At 45.6% G+C, this 26775-nt stretch overlaps 1 protein-coding gene across 1 annotated transcript in view; it reads left to right on the top strand.

Moving 5' to 3' along the window:
- MYL7 (myosin light chain 7) overlaps positions 1 to 26775 on the top strand; it is a 63584-nt gene that overhangs the window by 32977 nt on the left and 3832 nt on the right. Inside the window, exons 4-5 of the mRNA XM_069618955.1 lie at positions 4737 to 4841; positions 16361 to 16439. Coding sequence (XP_069475056.1) covers positions 4737 to 4841; positions 16361 to 16439 — 184 coding nt within the window. The remainder of the gene's footprint in view (positions 1 to 4736; positions 4842 to 16360; positions 16440 to 26775) is intronic.

Here is a 26775-nt window from a genome sequence, read left to right as displayed (position 1 = left end):
CATCAAAAAGTCCTGTGTCGACCTCTCCTGTTTGGCTAACTACCACCCTCTCTCCATTACCCCCTTCCTGGGCAAACTCCTGTAGAAGCTGGTCATCTCCCAACTGATCCAACATACTGAATCTGTTGGTTGTCTCCATAACCACCAGTTTGGCTTCAGAGCAGTCAGAGGCACGGAAACTACTCTACTGAACACCTGTGAAGACTTGCTCTCAAATCTCGATTCCAACTCTCCATCCGTTATTATCCTTCTGGATATTTCCTCTGCCTTCGACGCTGTCAATTATGCCACCCTGACAAATGGGCTCCATGACACCCCTGGCATCACGGCCCTGGCACTGGACTGGTTGACCTCATTCCTCTCCAAACGACTTTCACAGGTTCATCTGGGCCAATTTCTCTCCCCATCAACCTCTCCACCTGTGGGGTACCTCAATGATCTATCCTCTACCCTTGGCTCTTCAACATCTACCTTGTCGCCCTGGCCCATCTAATCTCCTCCTTCTCTCCACACTTCCAGTGTTATGTAGACAACATGCAGCTCTCCTTCAAGCTTCCCCCTACCGCCTCTTTTTCCTCCTCTCTCGTCCCTGACTCTCTGAATGCTATTCAGGCATGGTGTGCTACTAATGATCTCTGTCTTAATGCCAGTAACACTGAGAACCTTCTCATTGGGACCCCAGCTCCCTCTTTCACTCCTACCCGCTGGCAACCTTCTATGGGTCCCCACTCCCCACCCTCTTGTGAGGCAACAAACCTTGGTGTCATCTTTTGACTCTTCTCTCTCCTTCTCTCCTCACTTCACGGTCCTTGCCAAGAAGGCCGACTATCAGCTGCACCTCCTCAGATGCATTTTCCCTTTCCTCACCGTCCCCCAGAAGCTCCGTGTCTCCAGAGCTCTGTTCCTCTCTAAGCTGGACTACTGCAACAGCCTCTTCCGCAATCTTCCTTTGTCCTTCCTTCATCCCCTTCAACTAATCCAAAATAGGACTGCAAGACTTATCCTTGGTTTCAAGCCCAGAGACCGCATCTCTTCAGCCCTAAAATCTCTCCACTGGCTCCCGGTTGCTGCTAGGATCAAGTCCGAGACCCTCTGTATCATCCACAATGTTTTCTGGGCCCTGAGACCCTGCTACATCCAACTCTCTCTCCCTAAATACCTCCCTGCTAGAGCCCTTCAGTCTTCTAGCTCCAACTCTCTGCAGATCAGATGCTTCTCTTCAGTGCTAAACTGGACTACTGCAAAGCCATCCTTGCAGGCACCTCAGCCAAAAATCTCAACAGGCTCCAAATAGTGCAAAACAATGCTCTGCGAGCAGCTCTCAGCATTCTCAAAAGAGAGCACATCACTCAAGCCAGGCGAGCTGCTCAATAGCTACCTGTTAAAGAGCGAGTCCAATTCAAAATCCTAACCATCACGCATAAATGCATGAGTAGCACTGCTCCAACCTACATAACTGACACCATCAACAGAGTCAACACTACCCGCCCTAAAAGAAGTCAACATGACAACCAACTACAAGTCCCACAAATCAAAAGAGTCAGCACCGGAGGTCTAGGCTTCCCCACATAGCTCCCAAACTTTGGAATACTCTCCCCAGCTAGCTTAGAGCAGAGCCTTCTCTCACCATCTTTCGCAAAACACTCAAAACTACACTGTTCATCTAACTCTGCTTGCACTCCCAACTTAATCCTTAACTACCCCTCCTTCTCCCTATTAACCACTATGCCATATATGTCTTCAACATATGCTTCCTATGTTGTTACTAAACCTGTATCCAATATCCTCTGTACCATTGTAAACACCATTCTACTATGTCTTGTAACCATATCGAAGCTACCCTGTAACCACTAAGCTAAGCCATGTAATTTAACCACTATGCTCCTCAGCTTTCTTTGTAACCAGCAAGTCTGATGCCTTAGGGCTGCTGTGCGCTCTATACATTCTAATGAATGAATAAATAAATAAAGAGTGTGGGGGTGGGTCAATCTCTCTCTTCTGCAGAAGCCTCCCTCTAGAATGGTCTCCCTGCCCCTCTCAGGCTTGAGCCAGATCTCTGTAACTTCCGGAAGCTCCTGAAAACCCTCCTTTTCTCTCCTTCCTTCCCTCTCCCCCTCCCCTGCTAACACCCCTGTCTAACGCAGTGACTGGCTGCCTGGTTCCCTCTGAGATCTACAGGGCACCAGGCCCACCCCCACCCAGTGCACCCCCCTTCTCACAATTAGCATGTGGACCCTCACCCCTTGCACCCCACACAATCCCTGGCACTTGCCCTCCTGGCCTAACCTTAGCATGCTCTGAGCCCCTCTGCCCCCATTCTCTCCTTTCACTCTCTTCTCTTTACCCTGCACTTCCCTTACCACCCTAGCACTTCGCCTTACCAGCACTCCTACCCGCACCTCTTGTTACTGTACTTGCACGATCCGAATGTCACAAGGCCTAGTGGGACCATTATTGTTATCTTTCTCCCTGCCCCCCCTTTCTGTCTTGTGGTGCCTTGAAACACCAAATATCCAATAAATAAAAAATGTAAACCACAGCATGCATTTTTTTGATGTGGCTATGCACCCCCAGAACCCTTCATATTGCTTTTCTGTAGCGCTGCAAGATAAATTTGTGTGATGGCACTTGTACTCAAACAGTATTCACGTCCGATGCTCTCTGTGCCTCTCAATGTTTCCAGGCAGTGTGCTTTTGCACAAGACCATGGCATCATGGGTGGACCCAAGGAAGCAGGCGCAGCAGTGTGTAATAAAGAGGTCAGGCTCGCAGGTGATCTGGACATTGAGGGAGTGATACTGCTTCCTGTTGCGGTATCCCTCTCCACGTGCCTGGAGGCCCACCAACGCGACATGGGTACAGTCCAGGGCAGCAATCACGTTGGGCATGTGGGCTTCTGCATAAAACCGTTCCTTCATGAAAAACTCATTTTCCCGGAGTGGTGTGCAGGGAGAGGGACTAGGCAGCAGCGGAGGCAGTTTTTGGTGCCAGGGGGGCGGCTATTCAGGCACCAACAGGACACTGCGGAGGCGAACTGGGCACACTCTGCCATTGGTACTGGGGAACATGGCGTAGATGGGCTTTCAGTACCTGCACAAGCACCTTCGAAAATGTGGGCTGTGCAATGCCAAGCAGCATGGCCATGGAGTGCTGGAAGGTGCCAGTTCCAGGTATTGCAGAAAAGACTCTAGCTTCAGCAGCGGGGGCACGGCTGTCCTGATGTTTATCATGCTCTCTTGGTCTTCTTGGATCAAGGTGAGCAGCTCAACTATGGACTCCATGGTCAGCTGGTACAAGGTGACCAGCTGGTTGTCAGTGAGGGTCTATGGTAAGGGCCTGCGTAAGGCCGCTCACCTTCCATGGCATCTCCTCCTCCTCGCTGCATCTTGTGCCCTGGGCTGATTTTCATGCCTATCTAGGTCCATGCGCAGAGTGAACAGCTGTATATCCCAGGTCGCAATGGCTATGGCAGCATGGTATTGGAAAGTGTGTTTGGGGATGGCGTGTGCTTTATGTAGCAGTCTTCAGTGGATTGGGTGCACCTCTGGCTTCATTTGTGGCACCTGTCTGCAGGTGACTGTGCTATGTTTTCAATGCATTACTGCTGCATTTTGGCAGCATTACCGCCATGTCCCAAATTGTAAAGGGACTGTAATACAGCTTTTGTGTTCTAGGTGGTACTTCCGACTACGGTAATTCCCCCAACTCTATTACAGTCAGGGGAATTACCGTCAACTTTATTACCGCTGACTCATAATTTGGTGGAACGGTAAATGTGTCTGTAATTCCGTTAACATCTACATCCTCACTATATAGGATGTCTAAAGTATGGTCATTTTAAGTGGCAATAGTCTTCAACTATAGTAATCTGGAAGACAGGCAGATTGGAGATGTCACACTTGCTGTTTACATTTATGTTTTCACATTTATATGATGGATGTTGTATAGTTTTAGTAAGCACTAGTCACTTTTTGGGGTACACTTTAACACTTGTGTAGTACAAATAATGAGTTATTTTATGATTGCGTCCGTGTTTTATTTAACAATTAATTGAATATTTGTCTAGTGTACAGATAGAGTAAACTGAATTCTTTTACTCTCTTGAATGTCGATGTAACCTACATTACGAATAATTTTGCATATATGACTATACAAGGTTTCACAATGGGCGTTTTGTATTGACATACCAGGCACAACCTTGTGATTTATCCTGGTGTTCCTTCTCTGGTTTAAGAAGTGATTCCGTTACCATCACTTTTACAGTATACCGCCAAACTCATAAGGATCCCCAAAGTGCTTTGGGGACGTTTTTTTAATGTGATTTTCTTTTGGTTCATTGCATTCCACTGCTGGGTTCCTTCTCTACTCACGTTTGGTTTAGGACTTCCAAATATGGGAGCAGTGAGCACCGGGGGCTCTCATCCACTGCTGTTAAACTTACCTTTCCAACGTTCAATGAACACTACTTCACAGTCTGGCGTCATTCACCATTATGAATGCGCCTTCCCATTGGAAATTTGGAGTGGTGCACATCGGGATGTGATCAGACATTGCCGTACCATTGGTGGCCTCTCAAACGGTGTCACTGTTGCCATGGAACCTGAACTCCATACGACCAATGATCTTATTCAAGCTTGACAACACAGTAAACAAACAAACGTATATGCATGAAAGGTTGCGCGTCACTAATAGTGATCAGTGTTCCTCATTGGGTGCTGTGTGGGCTTTCCTTGCAGGCAAAGTCAATGTGAAGGACGAGGAACTGGAGGAGATGCTAAAGGAGGGAAAAGGTCCCATCAACTTTACGGTCTTCCTGTCGCTATTCGGCGAGAAGCTTAATGGTAAGCCCGGATCTATTGACACATTGGGGGATTGTGGGATAGTGGTACCAGGACCCTACTACTCAAACACTACACTGGGACATTGTCATTTTTTCACCACTGCAAATATGTGCAGTTTAATGACATTATGGAACTGTTGCAAACAGTGCATTGCTCTGGTGCAAGGTATTTGCAGTTCGGACCCAGATGGCGTGCATGGACAGTGAGCGGGATGGCAACAGATACTCATGGTGGATGCATAAGCAAATGGTCCTTGCGCCAGCAGAGCCGCCATATGTTATGAGGACTTACACCATGCACCACTTCCATCTGCATGGTCTCCAGGTGCTCTGGTGGGGTTTGGTTAGTCGGGATGAGAGGGAAAAAGGCAACGGTGCTCTGCCTTTAGGTTGATACCCTGAGCGCTATGTGCGTGAGTGTTACACTGTGTCTTGTTTTAAGAGCACTAAGGGGCTCTAGTCCAGAAAGGAGACTGCATGCGCCTATGAGGCTAGAACGCATTGGCCGGGGCTGAAGGATGTTGACGTAGAGATTTCATTTTCTGTTGTCTGCTGTATGGCGAGAGGGATAATAAGTAAGCGGTGACTAAGTAGCTCAGTTGGTCGAGCATGGACATTTGAGTGGTCGGTCGATGGGGTTAGCAGAGGCTGAAGTGAGACATAAGCGGCCACACGTAGTTGCTTTGACTGTTTTTCGTGGGTTCCCAGGCACCAGTCAGGTGCAGTATAGAGTGTGGACTAGGGTGAGTATTGCATGTGAACTAGGGCAGAGGTAGGTTCACACCCGTCGCAGAGTGGGTGAAGACCGGTACCACAGTGAGCAGCAAAGAGCGAAAGTCCCATGGCCGCGTAGTGATGTGGGGAGGTGGGTACAGTATGGCATTCCCTTGAAGACATGGGGTGGGGGACGGATATATTTTATAATTATTTCATGGCCTCCTTCCTAACCTAACACTGTCATTGAAGCCAGACCGTGTATACACAGGCATCAGACAGCAGAGCTACCCCCAGGTTACATATCTCTTGTGTTCTCAGGCTTCAGATAGCAGAGCTATCGCCAGGTTACATATCTCTTGTGTTCTCAGACTTCAGACAGCAGAGCTATTCCCAGGTTACATATCTCTTGTGTTCTCAGGCTTCAGACAGCAGAGCTATTCCCAGGTTACATATCTCTTGTGTTCCCAGGCTTCAGACAGCAGAGCTATCCCCAGGTTACATATCTCTTGTGTTCTCAGGCTTCGGACAGCAGAGCTATCCCCAGGTTACACATCTCTTGTGTTCCCAGGCTTCGGACAGCAGAGCTATTCCCAAGTTACATATCTCTTGTGTTCTCAGGCTTCAGACAACAGAGCTATCCCCAGGTTACATATCTCTTGTGTTCCCAGGCTTCGGACAGCAGAGCTATCCCCAGGTTACGTATCTCTTGTGTTCTCAGGCATCAGACAGCACATCTATCCCCAGGTTACATTTCTCTTGTATTCTCAGGCATCAGACAGCAGAGCTATTCCCAGGTTACATTTCTCTTGTGTTCTCAGGCTTCAGACAGCAGAGCTATCCCCAGGTTACATATTTCTTGTATTCCCAGGCTTCAGATAGCAGAGCTATCCCCAGGGTACATATCTCTTGTGTTCTCGGGCTACGGACAGCAGAGCTATCCCCAGGTTACATATCTCGTGTGTTCTCAGGCATCAGACAGCAGAGCTATCCCCAGGTAAAATATTTCTTGTATTCTCAGGCTTCAGAACGCAGAGCTATCCCCAGGTTACATATCTCTTGTATTGTCAGGCTTCGGACAGCAGAGCTATACCCAGGTTACATATCCCTTGTGTTCTCAGGCTTCGGACAGCAGAGCTATACCCAGGTTACATATCTATTGTGTCCACAGGCTTCCGACAGCAGAGCTATCCCCAGGTTGCATATCTCTTGTATTCTCAGGCTTCGGACGGCAGAGCTATCCCCAGGTTAAATATCTCTTGTATTGTCAGGGATCAGACAGCAGAGCTATCCCCAGGTTACATATCTATTGTGTCCACAGGCTTCCGACAGCAGAGCTATCCCCAGGTTACATTTCTCTTGTATTCTCAGGCATCAGACAGCAGAGCTATCCCCAGGTTACATGCTTCAGACAGCAGAGCTATCCCCAGGGTACATATCCCTTGTGTTCTCAGGCTTCAGACAGCAGAGCTATCCCCAGGTTACATTTCTCTTGTGTTCTCAGGCTTCAGACAGCAGAGCTATTCCCAGGTTACATATAGCTTGTGTTCTCAGGCTTCAGACAGCAGAGCTATTCCCAGGTTACATTTCTCTTGTGTTCTCAGGCTTCAGACAGCAGAGCTATCCCCAGGTTACATATTTCTTGTATTCCCAGGCTTCAGATAGCAGAGCTATCCCCAGGGTACATATCTCTTGTGTTCTCTGGCTTGGGACAGCAGAGCTATCCCCAGGTTACATATCTCGTGTGTTCTCAGGCATCAGACAGCAGAGCTATCCCCAGGTAAAATATTTCTTGTATTCGCAGGCTTCAGAACGCAGAGCTATCCCCAGGTTACATATCTCTTGTATTGTCAGGCTTCGGACAGCAGAGCTATACCCAGGTTACATATCCCTTGTGTTCTCAGGCTTCGGACAGCAGAGCTATACCCAGGTTAAATATCTTTTGTCTTCTAAGGCATCAGACAGCAGAGCTATCCCCAGGTTACATATCTATTGTGTCCACAGGCTTCCGACAGCAGAGCTATCCCAGGTTGCATATCTCTTGTATTCTCAGGCTTCGGACAGCAGAGCTATCCCCAGGTTAAATATCTCTTGTATTTTCAGGGATCAGACAGCAGAGGTATCCCCAGGTTACATATCTCTTGTATTCTCAGGCTTCGGACAGCAGAGCTATCCCCAGGTTAAATATCTCTTGTATTTTCAGGCTTCGGACAGCAGAGCTATCCCCATGTTAAATATCTCTTGTATTTTCAGGCATCAGACAGCAGAGCTATCCCCAGGTTACATATCTCTTGTATTCTCAGGCTTCGGACAGCAGAGCTATCCCCAGGTTAAATATCTCTTGTATTTTCAGGCATCAGACAGCAGAGCTATCCCCGGGTTAAATATCTCTTGTATTTTCAGGCATCAGACAGCAGAGCTATCCCCAGGTTACATATCTCTTGTGTTCTCAGGCTTCAGACCCCCAGGTTACATATCTCTTGTGTTCTCAGGCTTCAGATAGCAGAGATATTCCCAGGTTACATATCTCATGTTCTCAGGCTTCAGACAGCAGAGCTATCCCCGGGGTACACATGTCTTGTATTTTCAGGCATCAGACAGCAGAGCTATCCCAGGTTAAATATCTCTTGTATTTTCAGGCATCAGACAGCAGAGCTATCCCCAGGTTACAAATCTCTTGTGTTCTCAGGCTTCAGACAGCAGAGATATCCCCAGGTTACATATCTCTTGTGTTCTCAGGCTTCAGACAGCAGAGCTATCCCCAGGGTACATATGTCTTGTATTCTCAGGCTTCAGACAGCAGAGCTATCCCCAGGCTACATATATCTTGTATTCTCAGGCTTCAGACAGCAGAGCTATTCCCTGGATCACACAGACCTTTGCATTCTCGGGCCTCATTCAGTAGAGGCAACCCTCACGCTACATCAATGCTGCAGACTCAGCCAGAGGATACATCTCTCAGCGTCCATTTTACAAGTGAAGGGCCCTGACCACAGACCCACTCCATGGGTGACATACAGATCTTACAAGGGCACAGCTCAGGCAGCAGAGCTGTGTATTTGGAATCAGTATTCCCACAATCGCAGGCCTCAGACAGTATGCCTTTCCCTCAGGTTACATACATGTTGCAGGTACACAACGTTGAGTTATCCTTCATGTTACACCTATTTTCCATACAGCAGAGCTGTCCCTCGAGTCACCCTGGTGGAAAAGTTACAGAGGTGGTTCTGCAGCAAGGGTAACTTGCCCAGATAGAAAAAATGCCAGGCAGGATATCAGAACAGCTTTCCTTCCTTTGTTCATTTATTTATGTAAATTAAATGAATACAAACATCTACATAAGGAAAATATTTCAAACGAAAGATAAACACAATGCATAGCAGGGCGCTAACAGAGAGAAACGACTCTGTCCCCTTGCACTGCCAGGGGTAGTGAATCAGGAATCCCAGAATGCTCTGCGCCAGGGGACCCCCCCCCCCAGTCTCTGTGTTCAGACAGAGGGTCCTTTTGAATCCGGGGTAGGTACTACTCCCTCTGGGTAGGTAGCGTTTCCTTCTCCAGCAAAAGACTCCTGCCCGGGTGACTTAGCAGTTGAATGCTTTTACAAGACTACTCCCGGAGAAGGAGATGGGAGTCCAGGGGGCGAGCTTCACCCCGCTATTGCATTATGCAACTGCGCCTCAGCTCTGGTGGCTAAATCAAGACAATATGGAACACGCAACTTTTGATGGACTTTAACATTTCAATGATATTTCCAAATAATGTGGAGGCCCCGCTCTTTTGAAAGCACCTTTGGGTGATCTGCAACGACTCTATTGACTGCCTTGTCGCACAATTTCATACGGGCCACGATGCACCTGTGTATGACCTGCTCAGGCACAGCGTGGACCTTATTGTGAAAGGCATACAGCGCAAAGATGCCTGGAGGTCTAAAATGATGAATTCTTCCCAAGTATTTGCTTAGAGCTCTTTTTGCATCCAAGATGTGCAGGGACTGCTCTGCGGATGCTGTGGGAGTAGCAAAGAATGTTCATGTGATTTGGAATTCTGATACTACTTTCAGCAAAAAGGAAGGGTTATGATTAAGACTCATCTTGCCTCACTAGCCTGTCTCGCCGAGGTGGTAGCCATCAAAAGACAACATGCCAACTGAGAACATTTAGATCTGACTTTTGCGCCAGTTCAAACATGTCCATCGGAAGTATAAATTGGTCCAAATTAACTTTTGAAGCTCTCTAAATAATCATGAATGAGAGGGATTCTGAAGAACACCTGGAGGGGAGACATCCTTGAAGCTGTTCCTTGGATGTTGAACTTGGTCATGACAAGAGCATTGGGCACGTGGCAAAGCCTTCCCTCTGGCAGGCCTGTGGATCATACCTGCTGATCGTACATTAAAGAAATATCTTTTCTACCTGAGGACATAACCGGCCTTGGTGCAAGGACTTTTAGCCACTCATTCCATGCCACCGTTTGGTAAATTCAAATATCGAGATTGGCGGAAATCAAGAACCAAGCTGTTAAATTGAGCAATTTCATGGTGTGGGGTGAAATTCTGAGGTCTGCCCGGGGGCATAACAGCCAGTGCTAAAAGGATGTACAACATATAAACATAACATATAAAAACAGGGACTATGCCTAGGAAAGGGCAGACAGCCCAGATGCCAAGCCTGGCTGGGGCGCTGTAGTTAGACTGGGGTTCATCCAAACAGCCTGGTTTTCAGATCCTTCTTAAAAGTAGAGAACGATTGGCACAACCTCCATTGGAGAAGCAGCGCAATCCAGCTTTTAGGGGCCGGCTTAGATCTGGTGTCAGGGAAGTTGATGTTCTGTGAGATGGACCGTTCTTGAGAACACAGTGCCCACGCCAGGTTCTCTCGCGTGGAAAGTTATCCTGATCGCAGTAGGCCTGTTCTTCCCGAATTTACAGATGCTCATGATGATAATGGCAGATGCGAGCCATCCATTTCCAGCACCTATTAGAAGGAGATTAGTGTCCACACTAGAAGGTCTTTCATAAGGAAAAGTTACTTTCCTGTTGCGACAAGGATCCGGACTTGCTATCTTTCACTGAAACATATGCTTGTTAAATACCTGCCATGCAGAGAATCCATTATAAATATATTTATCAGTGGAAAAAACAAGGTTTTACAAAAGAGTTCTAGTTACCACCCATAAAAGGATAAAGCCTACAGATATTGGGAGAGCCAGCATTACGGTGCAAACACTCAGTCAAATAATAAATGAATAATAAATGAAATACTTCTCTGATTCAAGCCACGTCCATCACACTGCAAATGGCAGCACCGTTACTCGATCACGGACTGTTTCCCAGCAGCATGGGATAATGGGTTATTGCATTGGTGAAAATGAATGAACAACGCCAACACCATGCTTGCTGTAATTGCTTCAGCTTGGGGTCCAAACGAACCCTGGTAAAAATGTGTGGGTCAGAATGAAGCCCCCCTTACAAATGCTGCCCATCCTGGGAATCCATCAGGCTGGCTTGCATTCATGCGCCAGCCGGTTTGCAGGCCCGGGTCTACCCGGAAGAGGGCCAGCGGACCCAGTTAGGCGATCGGATAGCCAGAAAATTGCCATGCAGATATGTAGATCCTTGAATGGTGAACTGGGATATCAGAAATTGATTTTTGGCAATGTTTGGGCAGTTTTAAAAGAAACCGCTGACTGATTTGCAATAAACCAAAGCAGGATTGTGAGTCACACCAGACGGGCGGACATCATGAAGGCTTGGAGCAAATCCATCCAGTTGTTCGGGCTGTAGATGAGAGCAATATTTCCACAATGGCAAAGCAATGTGAAAACAAGCGTTTTGGACCAGTAACTTTGCCCCCCTTCTTGAAGCTGCATGGTATGTTCCAAAATAATAACAGTCTTATCTATATCAATTTCTGGACGATTCCCTGAACGACAAGAAACGGATAAACTAACCAAAAAGTGTCCTTTTTGCAGGAGAGTCTAATGTAACCATATCTGCAGTATCTATCATTGAATCTGTAATGTGTAAATATACGCCCAAGCATACCATCAGCCATACCCCAGGAACCCCCCAACACCACATGGAGTAGCCACTTGCCTGTGGCTATAAACATTAAGCACTTTGCCTAGGTCATACCTTTGGCCATGCCCCAGCCCATCCAGAATTGCCCCCTGATAGCCTGTGACTATGGCAATTGAACGTGTTGGCCTTCGGGCATGCCCCAAATCCCTCCAAGCCGCAAAATGAGGCCACTTTGGCTGAGGGAATGGTCAGACTTCACTCTTCATGGGCTCTAGCCATGAGCAGTATTTACTTTGCCCATGGCATAGCATGCCAAGCTACCTACTGTGCCCACCGGGCATAGCCAACCACCATGCCCAGTGGCCACATTGGCTGTGAAAGGATCATTGCCTGTCTCAAGGAAACGCTTGCTAATTGCTATGGTCATTAGGCAACGCCTGCCACTAAGTCTGGTGGCCCCTTTCCTCAGGCATTGCCATGCCACCTGCAGAGGCCGCCAGGCATAGTCAACCACCATGTCCAGTTGCCACATTGCCTGGAAAAAGGATCATTGGTTGTGTCAAGAGAAACTCTGCATCTCTGGAGGCCTGTGATCCGCCGGAAGTAAGGAAATGTGCAGGCTTAAATTATGACTATGCAGGAAGGAAAGAACCAGAGACAGGCCTTCTCTGTCTATACTCCAAGACTCTGGAACATCCTCCCCCTCAGCATCAGACTTTCCCCATCACTTTTACAGTTCAGGAAATAGCTCAAGACCTTCCTCTTCAAGGAATGGCTCCTCCTTAACACCTAGGTCCACACACCCTGCACTCCACACCCTACCCGAGACTGTGATCTGCTCCCCACTGTCTTCGCCCATCGCTCGGGAGGATAGCTCAGGGGCAACGTACTCGTCTTGGAAGCAAGACGATGCGGAGCAGCAAAGGTTCGATCCCTGGGTCCACGCTTAGAAACCTCTCGGTATTAAGCGTGTTATAAATAACCCATTACAATTACATTAAAATGCTGCCAATTGCCCATGCCCCTATTAGTTCCCCTTTCCTTTTTTTCTCTGCTTCCGTCACTGTGTTCTTCCCCCTATGATTTTAAAGTGCTGCATTGCTTCCCGAAGCTAGGTCTGTGCTCACTAAACATCCTAATAATAACAAAAAAGGCACTGCCCTGCTAATTGGTGTAGTCATTGTGCAAGGCCTTCCGCTAAACCCAGTGCCCCTTTTTCTTAGGCATTGCCATTCAACCCGCAGAGGCCACTGGGCTTGGCCTGCCACCATGCCAAGAAGCCACTTTGTCCGGGAATGGGGTTCATTCAGAACCTGTGCACCCCCAGAGTCCATCTGCAGGCTAGCACTAACCCCACAGATTGGGTCAGCCATCCGGTTTATGGTCATTTCATCTAAAACCATTGCATCTAATACCATTCCATCGAAATGTGACCATCTAAAAAATGTCCATCTAATGCATCCTGATCTGAAGGTTTGAGCAGGGTCCACAGGTTTGAGAGTGTTCAAGTAAGGTTTGAACTCTCTGGGCTCCCAGCACTGTGGGGAGGGTGAGGCGGACCACTGAGTGGCAAATATGGAAAAAGAACTGCTGACCTATTTTTCAGTGTTTGCCATGTTACAGCCCTGTAGGGTCTCTCTTGCCTCTCTAGAGTAGGGGCAAAGGGCTATCAAATGCCATTTATTTTGCTGGACCCATGGACCTAGTCTGCGAGTGCTAAATAAAAAGTGTTTAATTGTATTTATATATTCCACACCTCTTGGCCACACTACCCGCCACTGTCCACATGGTTGGCAGAGAGAGCTGCAATGTCCCCATTTCCAAATTTTTCCAAAGCAGGTTTCACGGCACCCTGAACAAAGTGTGCATAATAAGTAGTAGCTGCCGTTTGGATACTGTTTCCATGCACCAAAGCAATCACATTGACTGTTTTTGAACTAGCCAATCTGCTTGACCTGCACTACATTTTGCAGACCCATTGCGGGTCCATGAATGCAAATTGCCCAATCAGCCAATCAGGACCCAGAAAATGACCTGGTCTGTCCATGGGCCATTCACAAATCATCCGGCAAACACTCACATACATCGCTAAGAGGATTCTGACCATTTTGGCTCAGATTTAAAACAAACTGCTGGGTGGATTTGCAGGAAACCAGCAAAAGCACCCTTTCATGACCAGATACCCACCCCTCTTAAAAATTTGGCGCAAATCTGTCCAGCAGTTCAGGCTGGAGGTGATAGAAACATTTTCCTTATGAGAAATTCCATAGGAAATGCACGATTTGGGACCCCACTATAACGTTGCCCCATGAGGCGGGACCTCACAAAACTTTCAGAGTTGTGTCTTTATGGAAGGTTTTATGAGGATTCATCGAATGGCGGCAATATTAAAGAGGATATCAACAAGTGCTGTTTCTACAGGTGTCCATCTTAACCACAAGGCCTCAGTCACTGACCCGGCAATACAGATTCCTGAGCACAGAGACTTCCCTTCCATACATGATGCCTCATGTGGGGAGAAGAGGGCGTCTCATGTGAATCTATGAAAAACACAAACCTTGGGGAACTGCGTTTACTGGTAAGCAGCATTTCCTTTCCCAGCACTGAATCTTTGATGGAGACCCATGCTTGAATCAAGTACACAGCAGTGTTTACTTGAGAAGGCAGGGCACTGTGGCCTTGGCTTACTGGAACAACTTCAATGAAATGGCCTGCACTACTTGCAATTCGAGCCTTGAACCTGTATCAAGGCAGTCATGCTGCATGATGGTAAGCGACTTTTCCCAGGTGCAAACTCTCCAGTAATGTTAGCATTTAGAGTTGGCGTCACCGCCAGGAATTCTGGTGGGCCTCAGTCCACAAGAGCAATAACTGCACCAGGTAAAGGCGTTAGTGCCCTGACATGGCACAGACCTAAGCATGGTATGACCTAGCATGTTACATTTTGTTTTGACAGCAGTTGACTCTAAACGGAGAGTCCAAGAGCTTAAGTCATTTCTTTTGTGTGTGTGTAGTACCTTAACATTTTACTACTGTGCCCATATGGCATGTTTAGCACATGTAACGCAAGTTGATTGGTTGTTATGCAATTCTACAGACACCTCAGGAACAAACTATGGGTGCTCCTGCAAGACAACTTTGACTCTAAACAGTTGTGAGAAAGGTAGTTGCCAAGAAAACGGCTGTAACGTGCATACTATCCGAGAAGAAGTCATGGCTAACAAAGCTCAAGGCGTTGCCTAGACAACGCAGGTACTTTCACTATCCATTCAAGTGCCTGACAGGTAGTACGGCCATCGAGTGAAGGGTTAAATCAGGGTACTGGCAAACAGAGAAAGGCAAAGACACCATAAGAACATCTGTTGATGGTCGCCAGATGTACTTCTATGAAATAGCTTGGAAAGCCCCCTCTCTGCCAAGGACAGGAAATAGGTGAGCCCTTGCTGAGCACTGATTGATAGCAGGTGCATAGCGTGTGGTTCACACCAAACGGAAAAACGTCTCTACTTCTTAGAAACGGTTTTTGGGGAGAGCAGCCCTTGGATTGCACTGAGAATACTTCCTTGGGCTGTCGAAATGGCCACATGGTGAGCCATCGTCAGACAGACACACACTCTCCAATGCCACTCGAGCTGCATTGAGTTCAGGATTCTGGTGGAACCCTTCCACTCGCAGTGCATCGTCCATCCCGCAGACAGCATTTGAAGCTATGGCTACAGGAAGCTGCCAGACCGAACCACATATAAAGGAAAACAAGGGTGAAAAATCAAAAAGCTCAGCCTACGAAAAGATAAATTTACCTCAGTAAAACCAGCAGTAAGTCTTTAAAAAACACTGAAGCAGAGCAAAGGAATGACCGACTGAAGAAAAGTACTCAAGTGTCACAGAGAGGAAGACACAATTGAGGAGTTTCCCTGGGAGCAGAACTTCCTAGGTGCGCGGAGCCAACTGCCTCTGAAAATGCCAATAGCCCAGAGGTCTTTAATTCTCTGCGGGTACTCCCTTACCTAGTTTTTCAATTTTGTTACAAATTATTTTTTTTAAAAAATGAAGATTTTTTTGAAGTACTAGGATTATTACAAAATTAAAAATTATTAAAAATGTTCTGGGGCATGTTCTGGAAGATGCAAATGATTCCTTATTGGAGTACTTACAGGTGCAGGCTTCTGATAATAAAGCTTTCCCTTAAGTTACCCACATTTTACAGTCTCCGGCTTTAGATAGAAGCGCCACGCCCTCGCTACACAGATTCTGTATGCTCTGGACCTGCAGAAATATCCCTCAAGATACAGACATCTTACAGGCATAGGATATAACAGATATTTCCTCCAGGTTTAATAGTGTTACAGGCTCATCATTTAACAAGCCAAACTATCCCTGCTGCATTGATCTGTGAAGCTCAAGATTGGAAAGAAGAAATGTCAGTTTACAAACCCATGGCAGATCCAATCACACAAATAAATGTGGTGCCTGTCCACCCCACTCCCCCGGTCATGGACCAGGGTAGGAGGGGGACTTAGCAGTGGCGCTTTATTTAGACTCCCCGAATTGGTGCGGTGGGGGGCTAGTGTGGCGCCCCGGGCGACCGCCCATGTCCCCCGGGCCTAAAGCCGGCCCTGCGTAGAGCCATCTTCCTGGGTCAGTAATGGTGCATGTTGGATTGTTAGAGGGGTTGAAGTTCCTACGCTCATCAGCGGGGACCCGTCCACCACTGCCAGGGTGAGTAAGATGTGTGCCTGGATGCAGTGCCTAGATCTCTGATTTCTACTTTTTTCCCCCCACAGGTTCGGATCCCGAAGACTCCATCGTCGCTGCCTTCAAGTTGTTAGACCCCAATGGCACTGGAAATGTTAAAAAAGATGAGTGAGTATTTATATCTTATCACAAGTAATGTGCAACAGGATATGTACACTGGGATATGTGAAAGACTCTGCCTACTACAAATGATGTGAGATAACAGAGGACAGATACTGCTGGCCAACTTTCTCGATTCCACAGATAAACAAGAGGGAGTTCTTTGGGTTCCTTTGTGCCAGATTCCAAACTAGCCTCATCAGCAAGACTTTAGGAACAATATTTATGCTTCAAGGGAGAAGAGAGTCTGTAGTATAGGGAGATGGACACGGGCTACATCAAAATATAGTCTAGATCACATTGGCTCCCATTCTCTAAAACATGTGCAGTGCACGGACTGGACCACACACGTCTGCACTTACACTTATGTGCACTGAAGTTTTCTCTGTGTAATGCAGGAGTGCATTAACATGGATTTCTACGGATTCCGCTTGCTGTTAGCAGCTGCTCTAAACTGGCCGGATTCCACGGGTATCCAATGCACTTGGGCCAGCATCAGAATCAGATTTTTGAGGTAAATGCTTACATTTTTGGCAGGTGGAGTGGATGGGGGAGAAACGTGCACCCTCTCATGCTGCCAAAAAGGGGACACTTCCCCCACAGTGTTAAATCAGGTGCAACAACAGGCGTACATCCTTTATGCATAGTTTTTACAAAGGATTTAATACTTCGGGGGCTTACAAAGTTAGCCCCTCTATGTTGCAGAAAGGCAAAAGAAGGAATAATCGGAGTACTGTGTAATATATTAGTAACACGGGTGTCTACCATGTAAATGTACCAAATAATATTAATTCTAAACACTGATCTTCTTGTAGCAGTATCCAGATGTGCAGTCCTCAGGGTAGGATTAGGGTTTTTAATTCACACAGGGCTAGACAGGGTTCCTGGGATCCCCAGCAGTGGTTAAAGGTTTTCTTGTAAAAGCCGCCCGCTCCGGGTTCCAATTGTAAAGATGTCAAATGGCATACGTTGTATAGGTTAGAGGCCATGGTGGTGTATGCGATTTAATAACGTTCATAACATGACATAAGATAGCAGAATTTCTCCTCCCCTTCTGAAAAAGAAATCAGGCCCATCCTGGGCCTGGCAGCATTGGCCAGTCGTGCCACTGCCAGCATTGGCCAGTCATGTCCCTGCTACAATTCTCAAATGCCATTTGCTTTATCCTGTCAGAGAATGAGCGTGAGTTAAATGGTTCAGGCTCCCATTGCAGCCTCCCTCGAGCCGTAGGAACCAATCCGAGTTGTGCAAAGTTCAGGGCCATTTCGACTTAGACAACATTTAGCAATTTCAGTTCAAACCGAGGCCCTGGCAATAACAAGCAATGCAAAGAAGTGGAGAAGATCCTGGCTACAGGACATTTCTGTCACCTAAGCCTTGTGCATCACACAGGGGAATAGTTTACAGAACACAGAAAGACAAGTGAGGAGACCATGATCGACTGGGGAGCCCATGTGACAATACATCAAATTGATCTTAGTGTCAATAGTGGGGCTCACCTGTGATTTGGTGTCAGATTCGCAGGCAGATATTTCAGCCTCAGCAGATGCCGTAGTCCGGTCCGGAGTCTTTTTTTTTAGAGAAGAGATACGGTCTGTTCCGGGAACTCGCCACAGTGGTTGTGTAAGAAGGCAGACATCAACCAAGGCGGAGGATTCCCTGCACAGCCTGTTGAGGGGAAAAAGCCAGTGGCAGAAAAAAACCCTGAATTATTTGAATGTGCACAGGGCTGGATGGAAGTCCAAAGATCTTTCAGTTCTGGGAAGAATACAGTCACTGAGGCGCGCTAGAGTAAGCGCCACAAGGAAATAAGGACAAGGGGGTCCGCAGCAGGATATCCGGTAAGTGCAAGGTAACAGGTCCAGCTTCAGTATCTGACAGAAGAAGGCCGCAAAACCAAGTCCTTTCATCCATCCAATAAAGGATAGGCTGCAGGTAGGGTGTAAGGGAAAACTGGAGAAGGACCAAAGAAACTAAAAACAGAAGCCGTGAAACTAGACGTGATGCAGCAAAGACAAGAATGAATAGAAACAGAGAAGCGGACCATAAGTATAGAAAAAAGGGAAAGGCAGAATCCAGATGAACTCACCCAAACGTTTACGAGGAGAAAAAGAAAGTAGCATCAAAAAGAAACTCGGAGAGGAATGCAAAGTGAAAAAACCAGAGGCTAGAAGGAGCTGTGAAAATGGCAGTGTAAAAGTAAAGATGCCCCGGAGGAAAAGCAGTCCGAAAATGCTGAGAAAAGGAGGCAGAGTTACCAGAAAGTGAAAGCCCGAGCGCAGGCAGAGAAACGGAGGAAATAAACAGAAAGAGAAAGATGCCGAGAGTAGCACCGATAAAGGCGGAAAAATAAGGATCAGGAACAAGGACGCTATAGAAGAGAGAATTCCAGTCGAGAGGAAAATACACAGGGGGCACGGGAACCAAAGGCACCAGTGTAGCGAAGAACAGGAAACAGTTGCAACGCAAGGAGGGGGCGTGGCTAACCTCAATATGAAGAGCACAGAACATAACAGCTAGAACGCTGCAAGGGCGCCGCGAAGGGTGTATTAATGGCGCTTCCACCGTGTCCAACACTTCCATCGCCCTGTCCTCATGACACTTAGCCTCATATTTCCAGCAGTAGGCAGGTAGTGTGTTAGTTCCCATCTGAGAAAGGGACCCTACTGGCGCTCTGCTTCATCCTCGTCACGCAACTGAGACATCTGAAAATGCAAGTCTTTTTCCAGAATGTAAAAGCCTCTCCAATTCTTCAAAAATAAATCGAAGATTCACCATTGCAAGTCAAGCAGGTCTATCCCTGTGGCTATGAGGTCTAATCTGAATCAAAAGGAAAACAAATCCAGAAGAATCAATGGTGGTTGGCTGGTGTATGGTGTACGAAAGTGACTAAATACTTTGCTCACCATTAACAGCCCCTACAAATTGGTGCAATGATCTGAGCAACCAGATAAAGGTCTGGCAGTATTTGATTGGGAATAGAATGCCACGGAAAAGGCTGTTCTGGTCCTGAAAAAGGCGGTGCAGCTAGACATAACGCTGAAACTGGTCGACCTTGCTGTGACTTGCAATTTCTAAATAAATGGAGATACTGTTACATGATTTCAAGTTTTTTTTTACCTGATATAATACATATTCATTTTGTATCTATAGTTTTACTAGACTCTCCTTCTGGGCAGGCATCTGTGGATGAATAGAATAATTTCCCTATTGCATATTGGAAGTTTCTTTAACCGATGTGTAGTTGTAGATAGGGAATGTTTCGCTTCTATACTGTCCCCCCTTTTAGATAGGCAGCACAACAGCAAGACCTAAGGCTAGGCACCTTCAGGCAGGTGCAGTCGAGTTCTTTTGTGAGCGATCTGTAGTTAGGGAGAAATAATTGTTTCTGGTGATTACCACATCGTTGTGTTTTTGAGCCCTTGTGACAATACATCAAATTGATCTTGGCCCCATATTTCCAGCACAAAGATACACAGTACAAATGGCCAGAGGCCAGTATGCTCTTTCTGATATCACAACCTAACGCCATATTGGCTGTTGTACACACACATGCGTTCATCCATCTACTCTTGTGAGCGGAAAAGTCAGCACCGTGCTTGAGGAAGGAAAATTAGCATGTTTCAAGGATGCCGAAGTGTGGCCTTGGAGCTATCTATGGCTTTCAGGGTGGAAGATATAGGATAAGGCTATAGGGTTAACTAATTACTGAATTATGACAATTAAATGGCTTCCCGGAAATAATTGATAATCAACATGCACACCTGTTTCATATTTGTATTTTTGAATATAGGAAAATATAACTCTGAGTAATTAGTTTGAAAGTAGTGTACTATTTGAGGTGCAGGGGAGAAGTGCTCAGCCTTGGTATCTAGGCTGGGAAATATACATAGGGAAAATGGTTGCCTGATTGAGGAAACCCCTGTCCCCTGCACACTATCAACAAGGACCGTGGCCCGTATGTTATTTTTTAGGGTACAAGTAGTAACCTTATTTATTTTCACAATAATTAGTTATCTATTTCAGTAATTTTGTTTGCTTTGCTATGACCGCAAAATATTCTGGAGTCTCACAATTAATACTTGACAATTCATCTGTTTATCGAAAAGACAGTAATTTATTCAACATTTTTAACAAAATGCATTCAAAATATGATCTGACCCAACTCGTTTCGAGTATCTATTTTCACTCTTCATCAGGGGCAATGTGTTCTGTATTCTTAGTATAAAGTTTTAAACACTGGAGAAAAAATTAATTAAATTAATCATCTTATATTTATATTGATATTCATATGTGCATGTAAGGCAAACAAAGTTCTTCAATGACAAGTAAGAAGCACATATAGATGTTTCTATATACATCATTAATACATTCTTTGAACTCAGGATCAGTTTCATTAAAGAAGCTGGCTAATGCTAGGAGCCTATAAAGGTGAAAGACAAACAGATCTCATAGTGGATATAACAGGTTTAAAAAGCTCCAATGGTTCCTATTGGTGGCGACATTTTGGAAAATGGCTGGAATCGTATCCTGTATTAGTTATTGTGGAAAAATACTAATCTACTGGACTCAGTAGTCTCTGTTATATGAGGAATTGAAAAAGCATTTACTTAAAAGATGTAGAAAAAGATTCCACAGTTTGGAAGGTTCACTTCAAACATGGGTGACAGAGATGTGGAGAATTCTAATTCTTAATAACCTGTGATAAATACTAGAATTAGGGTGGTGCAATAAAAATGACTAGTGCAAGCGTTGAATGGTATGGTAGATGGTATGGAACTTACTTGAAAAAGTAATGATTGGCTCCACAGGCAGGCATCTACTGCATCTCTGTGGATAGAATGTCCCTTTCTGGTAGTTTAAAAAAGAAAGAGAAAACATTTTTTGAAAATGGGATAAACATTGGCTAAGAAGCACAATGTGGTGGCTGGGCGGCCCTACTTACGTGGAAAAAGGATTTGCAGAACTCCCAGATGTGGCAGGAGACACTCGATCCGCTTCCGATTGAGAAACGAAAGCGGATCGAGTATTTATGGTCGCGGGTGATGTCACCCACGCATGCGCGTGATGACATCACATTGCGGCCATAGATAATGTTTAACGTTGTAAATATGTGAATGGTCGCGGGTGACGTCACCCGCACATGCGCGTGATGACGTCACATCGTGGCCATTTTGTATGTTTATCTGTATTCGCGTATGTCAAAGAATGTAAATAAGGTATCTGGCCATTATTCATGACTCGCGACCATAGGGTGAAGGAGTCTAACTGGATAGTAAATGCCAATTTAAGTTGACTGTGTATCAACAGTATGGATGTTTGGCCATTTTACATGTAAATGAGAATGATTAATGTCTGATCTGATGATGTGGGCTAATGTAGATTAGCTGTATGTGTCAGATCTAACTGTACACTGAGCCATGAAATGAGAGAAGATAAAAGCTGATAAAAACGAATAAATGGTTTAGCTAAAAAGAAGATAAAGGAAACAGAAAAGAAAAATTACTATGGGAAACACAATTGAAAAAATCTAAGGCTGTTTGTCAAAAAACCAAAAGAGGCTCTCAAAAAGTAGCTGAAAGGTAGTTAGGGTAAATCAAAAGAAACATTTCTAAGGGAAACACAGTTATAATATTATAAGGCTGTTTGTCATAAAACCACAAGAGGCTCCCATGCATTAAAAACAATAGCATTAAGACAATAGCATGGGCTGTGCATACAGTAAAATGTATAACTTTTGTCTAACCCACTAAGGGGTGTACATTCTTATCGCCTAGTCATGAGATTGGTTGATTTCTTGTGTATCCCTTGTAAATCTATTATCAAGGATATTCATGTGGGGTTTTAATCTTGACTGGTCAAAAAACAAATAGTTTAGTCATAAATCTGATTTGAATTAAAACATAGGATAGTCACTAAAGAGGGGATCACTTGCTATGCTTAGAGACATGTCTACAGAAATGGGCCTAAGTAGTACTCCTCATTTAGCCCCAGGGGGAACATAGCATTTAATTTATGGATCCAATAAAGTTCTCTTTGTGCTAAAAGTTTTTAAGATCACCTCCTCTTTGTAGTGGATGGACTACTTCCAAGACTACCATTCTCATTTGTGAGATATTGTGTTTTTGGTCTCGGTAATGTCTGTAGGCAGGTGACTTCACATTCTTTGTTCTTATGTTGGACTTATGTTCCGTCCACCTTTCTTTCACTTTCCGATTGGTTTTTCCGACGTAGTACATTCCACAGAGACAGCAGATCGCATAAACCACATTTTTTGTATCGCATGTTGCATAATCTCTCAAAGTTATTTTTTTGCCTGTGTTTGGATGTCTCACATGGTCTCCTTTTATGATATTATTGCAATGTTGGCAATGTAGACAGGCAAATGTTCCTGTTTTCTGTTTAGTGAGAGTGGTCTGTGTTGTTCTTTTTGGTTTTTCTGCTCTGATAAGTTGATCTCTGATGTCTCTACCCCGTTTGTATGCCATCATGGGGGGATCTGGAAAGAGTTCCTTAAGGGTATTGTCTGTTCTTATTAAATGGCTTCCCTACAATGAGACATAGAAGTGAATGAGCTTAAAGAAACTTTGTGAAATATGAAACCATAAAAGCGTATATACCAGATGGACTCCAAGGGGAACTTTATAAACTCTTTCGAAGTCACTAAATACCAATTAAAACTCTTTTCATACTGCTGGAAAGAAGACAAATATCCTAAACTACTTAAAGAAGTTACAATTATAATATACTGTAAGTGCGAACAACCCACAAAATTGTAGGACTTATTGTCATGTATCAGGTATCTAGGAGTTCAGATATCACACCAGATGAATGAAGTTCTGGAAACAAATTACCCAAATGTTAATGATAGAATGATTAGCAACTTTTCAAACTGGAATGCAATTCTTTTTTCACAGTTGTGTAGAGTTAATTTGGTTAAAATGTGCTTTTCACCTTGATTTATGTTATTCCAATGTAGTTATTTCAATGTATACCATTTAAAATGTGATTTGTGTTATTAACTAAAATACAATAAGTATTTGATTACTTGCATGGACATTCCCTTCATCTCATGGAGTAAACTTTGTTGGACAAAAATGAAAAAGGGAGCCCTGGCAGATCTATTTTATTACTTAGCTTCACTTGTTAGATTAATTGGGTTATTTATATGTTCTACTCTATGGAGGCAATGATGTGCCTGAATTATTAACAGCATTGTGATTTCACAAAGATGTATTTTTTAAAACATCTAAATATCTAAATTTGTTTTTAAAAAAAGGTAAAATTTAAAATGTTTATGTTACAACTAGACTACTCCACAAAACATGCTTCCATCCTTCTGATCGACTTTTCATTCGCCAAGCCGAGGCAATCATATTTCTTCTGAGAATTGTTTACTGAAATTGGCCCATCTGGAAATTGTGATGAAGTGACCTTGTAGTCATCGTAACATGGACCTGGAAATTACATGTTGCGATCTGTAGACCAGATTTATGACTTGGGGAAGTCACACCGGCCATTTCTAAATGCCCAACAGTCAGAATTCCTCCTTTGGTCAGAGGGAAAAGCTCAACAGAACGCTCCACATTCCAGGAGAGCCAAATGTAGAGCTGGGAGAAGAAAGACCATTGGGAAACCCTAACCAACTCTTTGAAGTCAAGAAGAAAGCCAGAGAATATGTCACTAACCCAAGTTACCTGGAATCAGCCAACAGACTTAGAACGGACTATGTAGCCCCTGTTTTCCGGCCCAGCCGGGGATAAGGGTGTACATTTCCTTCACCCCAGGCCAGGGATGGTCCCCATGGAAACCAACCCTTGCCCCTAAGCCAGCTGGATAGACAGGGGCGCAGTAGCTGCAAAACAATATTGCTGTTAACAGGACAGGAGATGGGCTACGCCCTGAGTCCTTACCTTACTCCTTAATCCTTCATGAGACAGACGCCAAGGTGGATTTTTTAGGGAACCCTGTTTATTTATAAAAACACAAGCTTTTCATATTGAACATTCTTACCCTTCTAATCACATTATAATTTCAACTCTCAGAAGTTCTTTCTAAAGGGATCTGCCGTTTGAGGCCACCCATACTTCGATGGGTCACAGGGAGACCCCTAGGGTGGAACTGATGTAACAGACTCCGCACCTACACCTGGCAGCACCCACTGGGGAGCGATGGCAGAGGAGGGCCTTAGTAGCCCACCCCACCCCCCCAGGTGGCCTTTGTCAGGCCGCCAATTCACTCCCTCATGCCAGGGTGCACATTCCCCTTTCATTTTTCCTATTTCGTCCCCTCTTTCTAAGCCACTATTCCTTTCAAAAACATCTCCCGTACTTAACTATTAACATTCATTTATAAACATAACTGTGACCCCTATAACTCTAAACATGTACATACATATACACCAACAATAACAACAAATACAACAATATCATATAAAACATTGTGACCAATGCATGGAATTCGTCCCTTCTCCCAAGGGGGGAGCCTCACCTTTGGGACCAGGGAGGTGCAACCCCCTTCGCTTAACACCCCCTTTAACATAGAATCCCAAGTATTTGTTTATTATATAGGGATTGAGCAGGGCAGTAATGAACAGGACCCTTTAAGTAGATGGTTTGGCTTCTGGCCTATATTTGTTGCTACCCTTGCACGAAAAACATAAAGGTCCAGGTACCCTGACCTAAGGAGAGAGGACCAGCCAAAGGTCAAGTGAAGCAGGCCTGCATAGCAGCACAGAGGAGCGAACGTGTTCCTCTCACGAGGAGCCTGGAGGCAGAGCCACACAGACAGCATTGTGGGTGGAGGAACAGGGAAGCTGCTGCCAATTCCAGGAAGGCGAGAGTCAAGGAGCTCGGAGCCGTTAACGAGAAACGAACCAAAGCCACTCCAAAGCCAGTGCAGTACCTCCCTAAACCGATGCTGAGGTCCTGTCAGTCCAACCTGGAAAGAACTGACACAGGGGACCTGACAACAAGGCCCAGAGCAAAGGTGAAGGCACGATTCTGTGCTAGCAGGAGAGACCACCTCCCCCAACGAGCATAGTCACCGAAGAGCAGGTATTCAGCATAGACCAAGGAGTGGGTGGAGTGCGGTGAGACCACAACATAGCTCATGCCAGGCTGGGTTACCATGAGGGGGTGAGAAAACCTATAACCGAAAGAGGGCCAAGAAGCCAAATAGTCCACTCTGGGCTGAGAATCAAGATACTACACGAGGGGGTGAGAAAACCAGGAAACAAAGCAGGGCTAGGGCTAAAACACAAATTACCCCTCGAGGGGCTAAGAAATCCCAGAACCCATGCAGGGGTGTGCAAGAAAAACACCCGAAATGTAGTGAGACACAAGATACTCCGAGCTGGGGTGAAAGATCATTACAGTTACAAAAATACTGGCAAACCCAGACCTTTAGACCCTGTTGTCTGCGACGAGGAGCACACATCCAGAGACACTGGATAGACTTGGAGTTAGAGCTGTTTGAACGGCCTGTTCAGGTGAATTGTCTGGGAGAAAGAATAAGAACACTTGGGTTGACACCAGATCAAACATCACCAGGAAAAGAGAGAGACTAAAAGACATTTGAACAATAGCGAGAGGCCTGGGGCCTGAGAGAGCACTGAGAACACTTTGGGTGGGGGTCAGAAAACTAGCCCACTAGACAGAAAAGGGGGAGTAATTATTTCCTAGCTTAGATTTGTTATCTTTTTGTAGTAGTGGTAGGGACAGATGACGGGTTAGATTAGATCGGGGCAGAGGAAAGAATTTCTGTAAGACATCATGACGAGCACTAGTTTGTTGTTTTCTTTGAAGATTAGAGAACTCATCATAGAAATGGGTATAGAAGAGACATTCTTTCCTTTAATAAAAATACTTCATTACAAACATGTCATCTTGGACAGGTGGCGTGCCACAGATCTTCTGGAACTCTAGTCGGCATGCTGGAGCTCCCTGCTTTACCCAGGCTGCCTGACGTAGCTGCCTAGGACTTCCCTCAGCCTCTCTTTTCAACCCGCGGCCCCGGACCATTAAGGAGGGGCCCGTCCAGTCTGGCCCCTGGATGAGCCGACTCTCACCAGGGCCCTGTGGTGAACCGGGCTGCTCCGGGCATGCAGTCTGGGCCCACGGTAAAGATCAGGGCCTGCGGGGCCACACAGAGGGCCAACAGTTTCTTCCTTCTCCTGAGTTCCCCTTTAATGGTTCCGTTCCTAATGGTCTTTTTGACTTTGAAACTTCTCTTTAGAATCTTCTCCCTAAAATCTTCTCCCCTGCATAGCCCGCTTCTAGTGCAGTGGAGTTCTGTTCCTTATTGTTCTTTTTTTCCTTACCATGGTGGGCTGGATGGATCAGTC

This window comes from Ambystoma mexicanum, chromosome 10, assembly GCF_040938575.1.
Source record: "Ambystoma mexicanum isolate Mex_15411 chromosome 10, UKY_AmexF1_1, whole genome shotgun sequence".
NCBI classification, from domain to species: domain Eukaryota; kingdom Metazoa; phylum Chordata; class Amphibia; order Caudata; family Ambystomatidae; genus Ambystoma; species Ambystoma mexicanum.
Note: the sequence above shows the minus strand (reverse complement) of the source record. Positions and strands in the feature narration are given on the sequence as shown.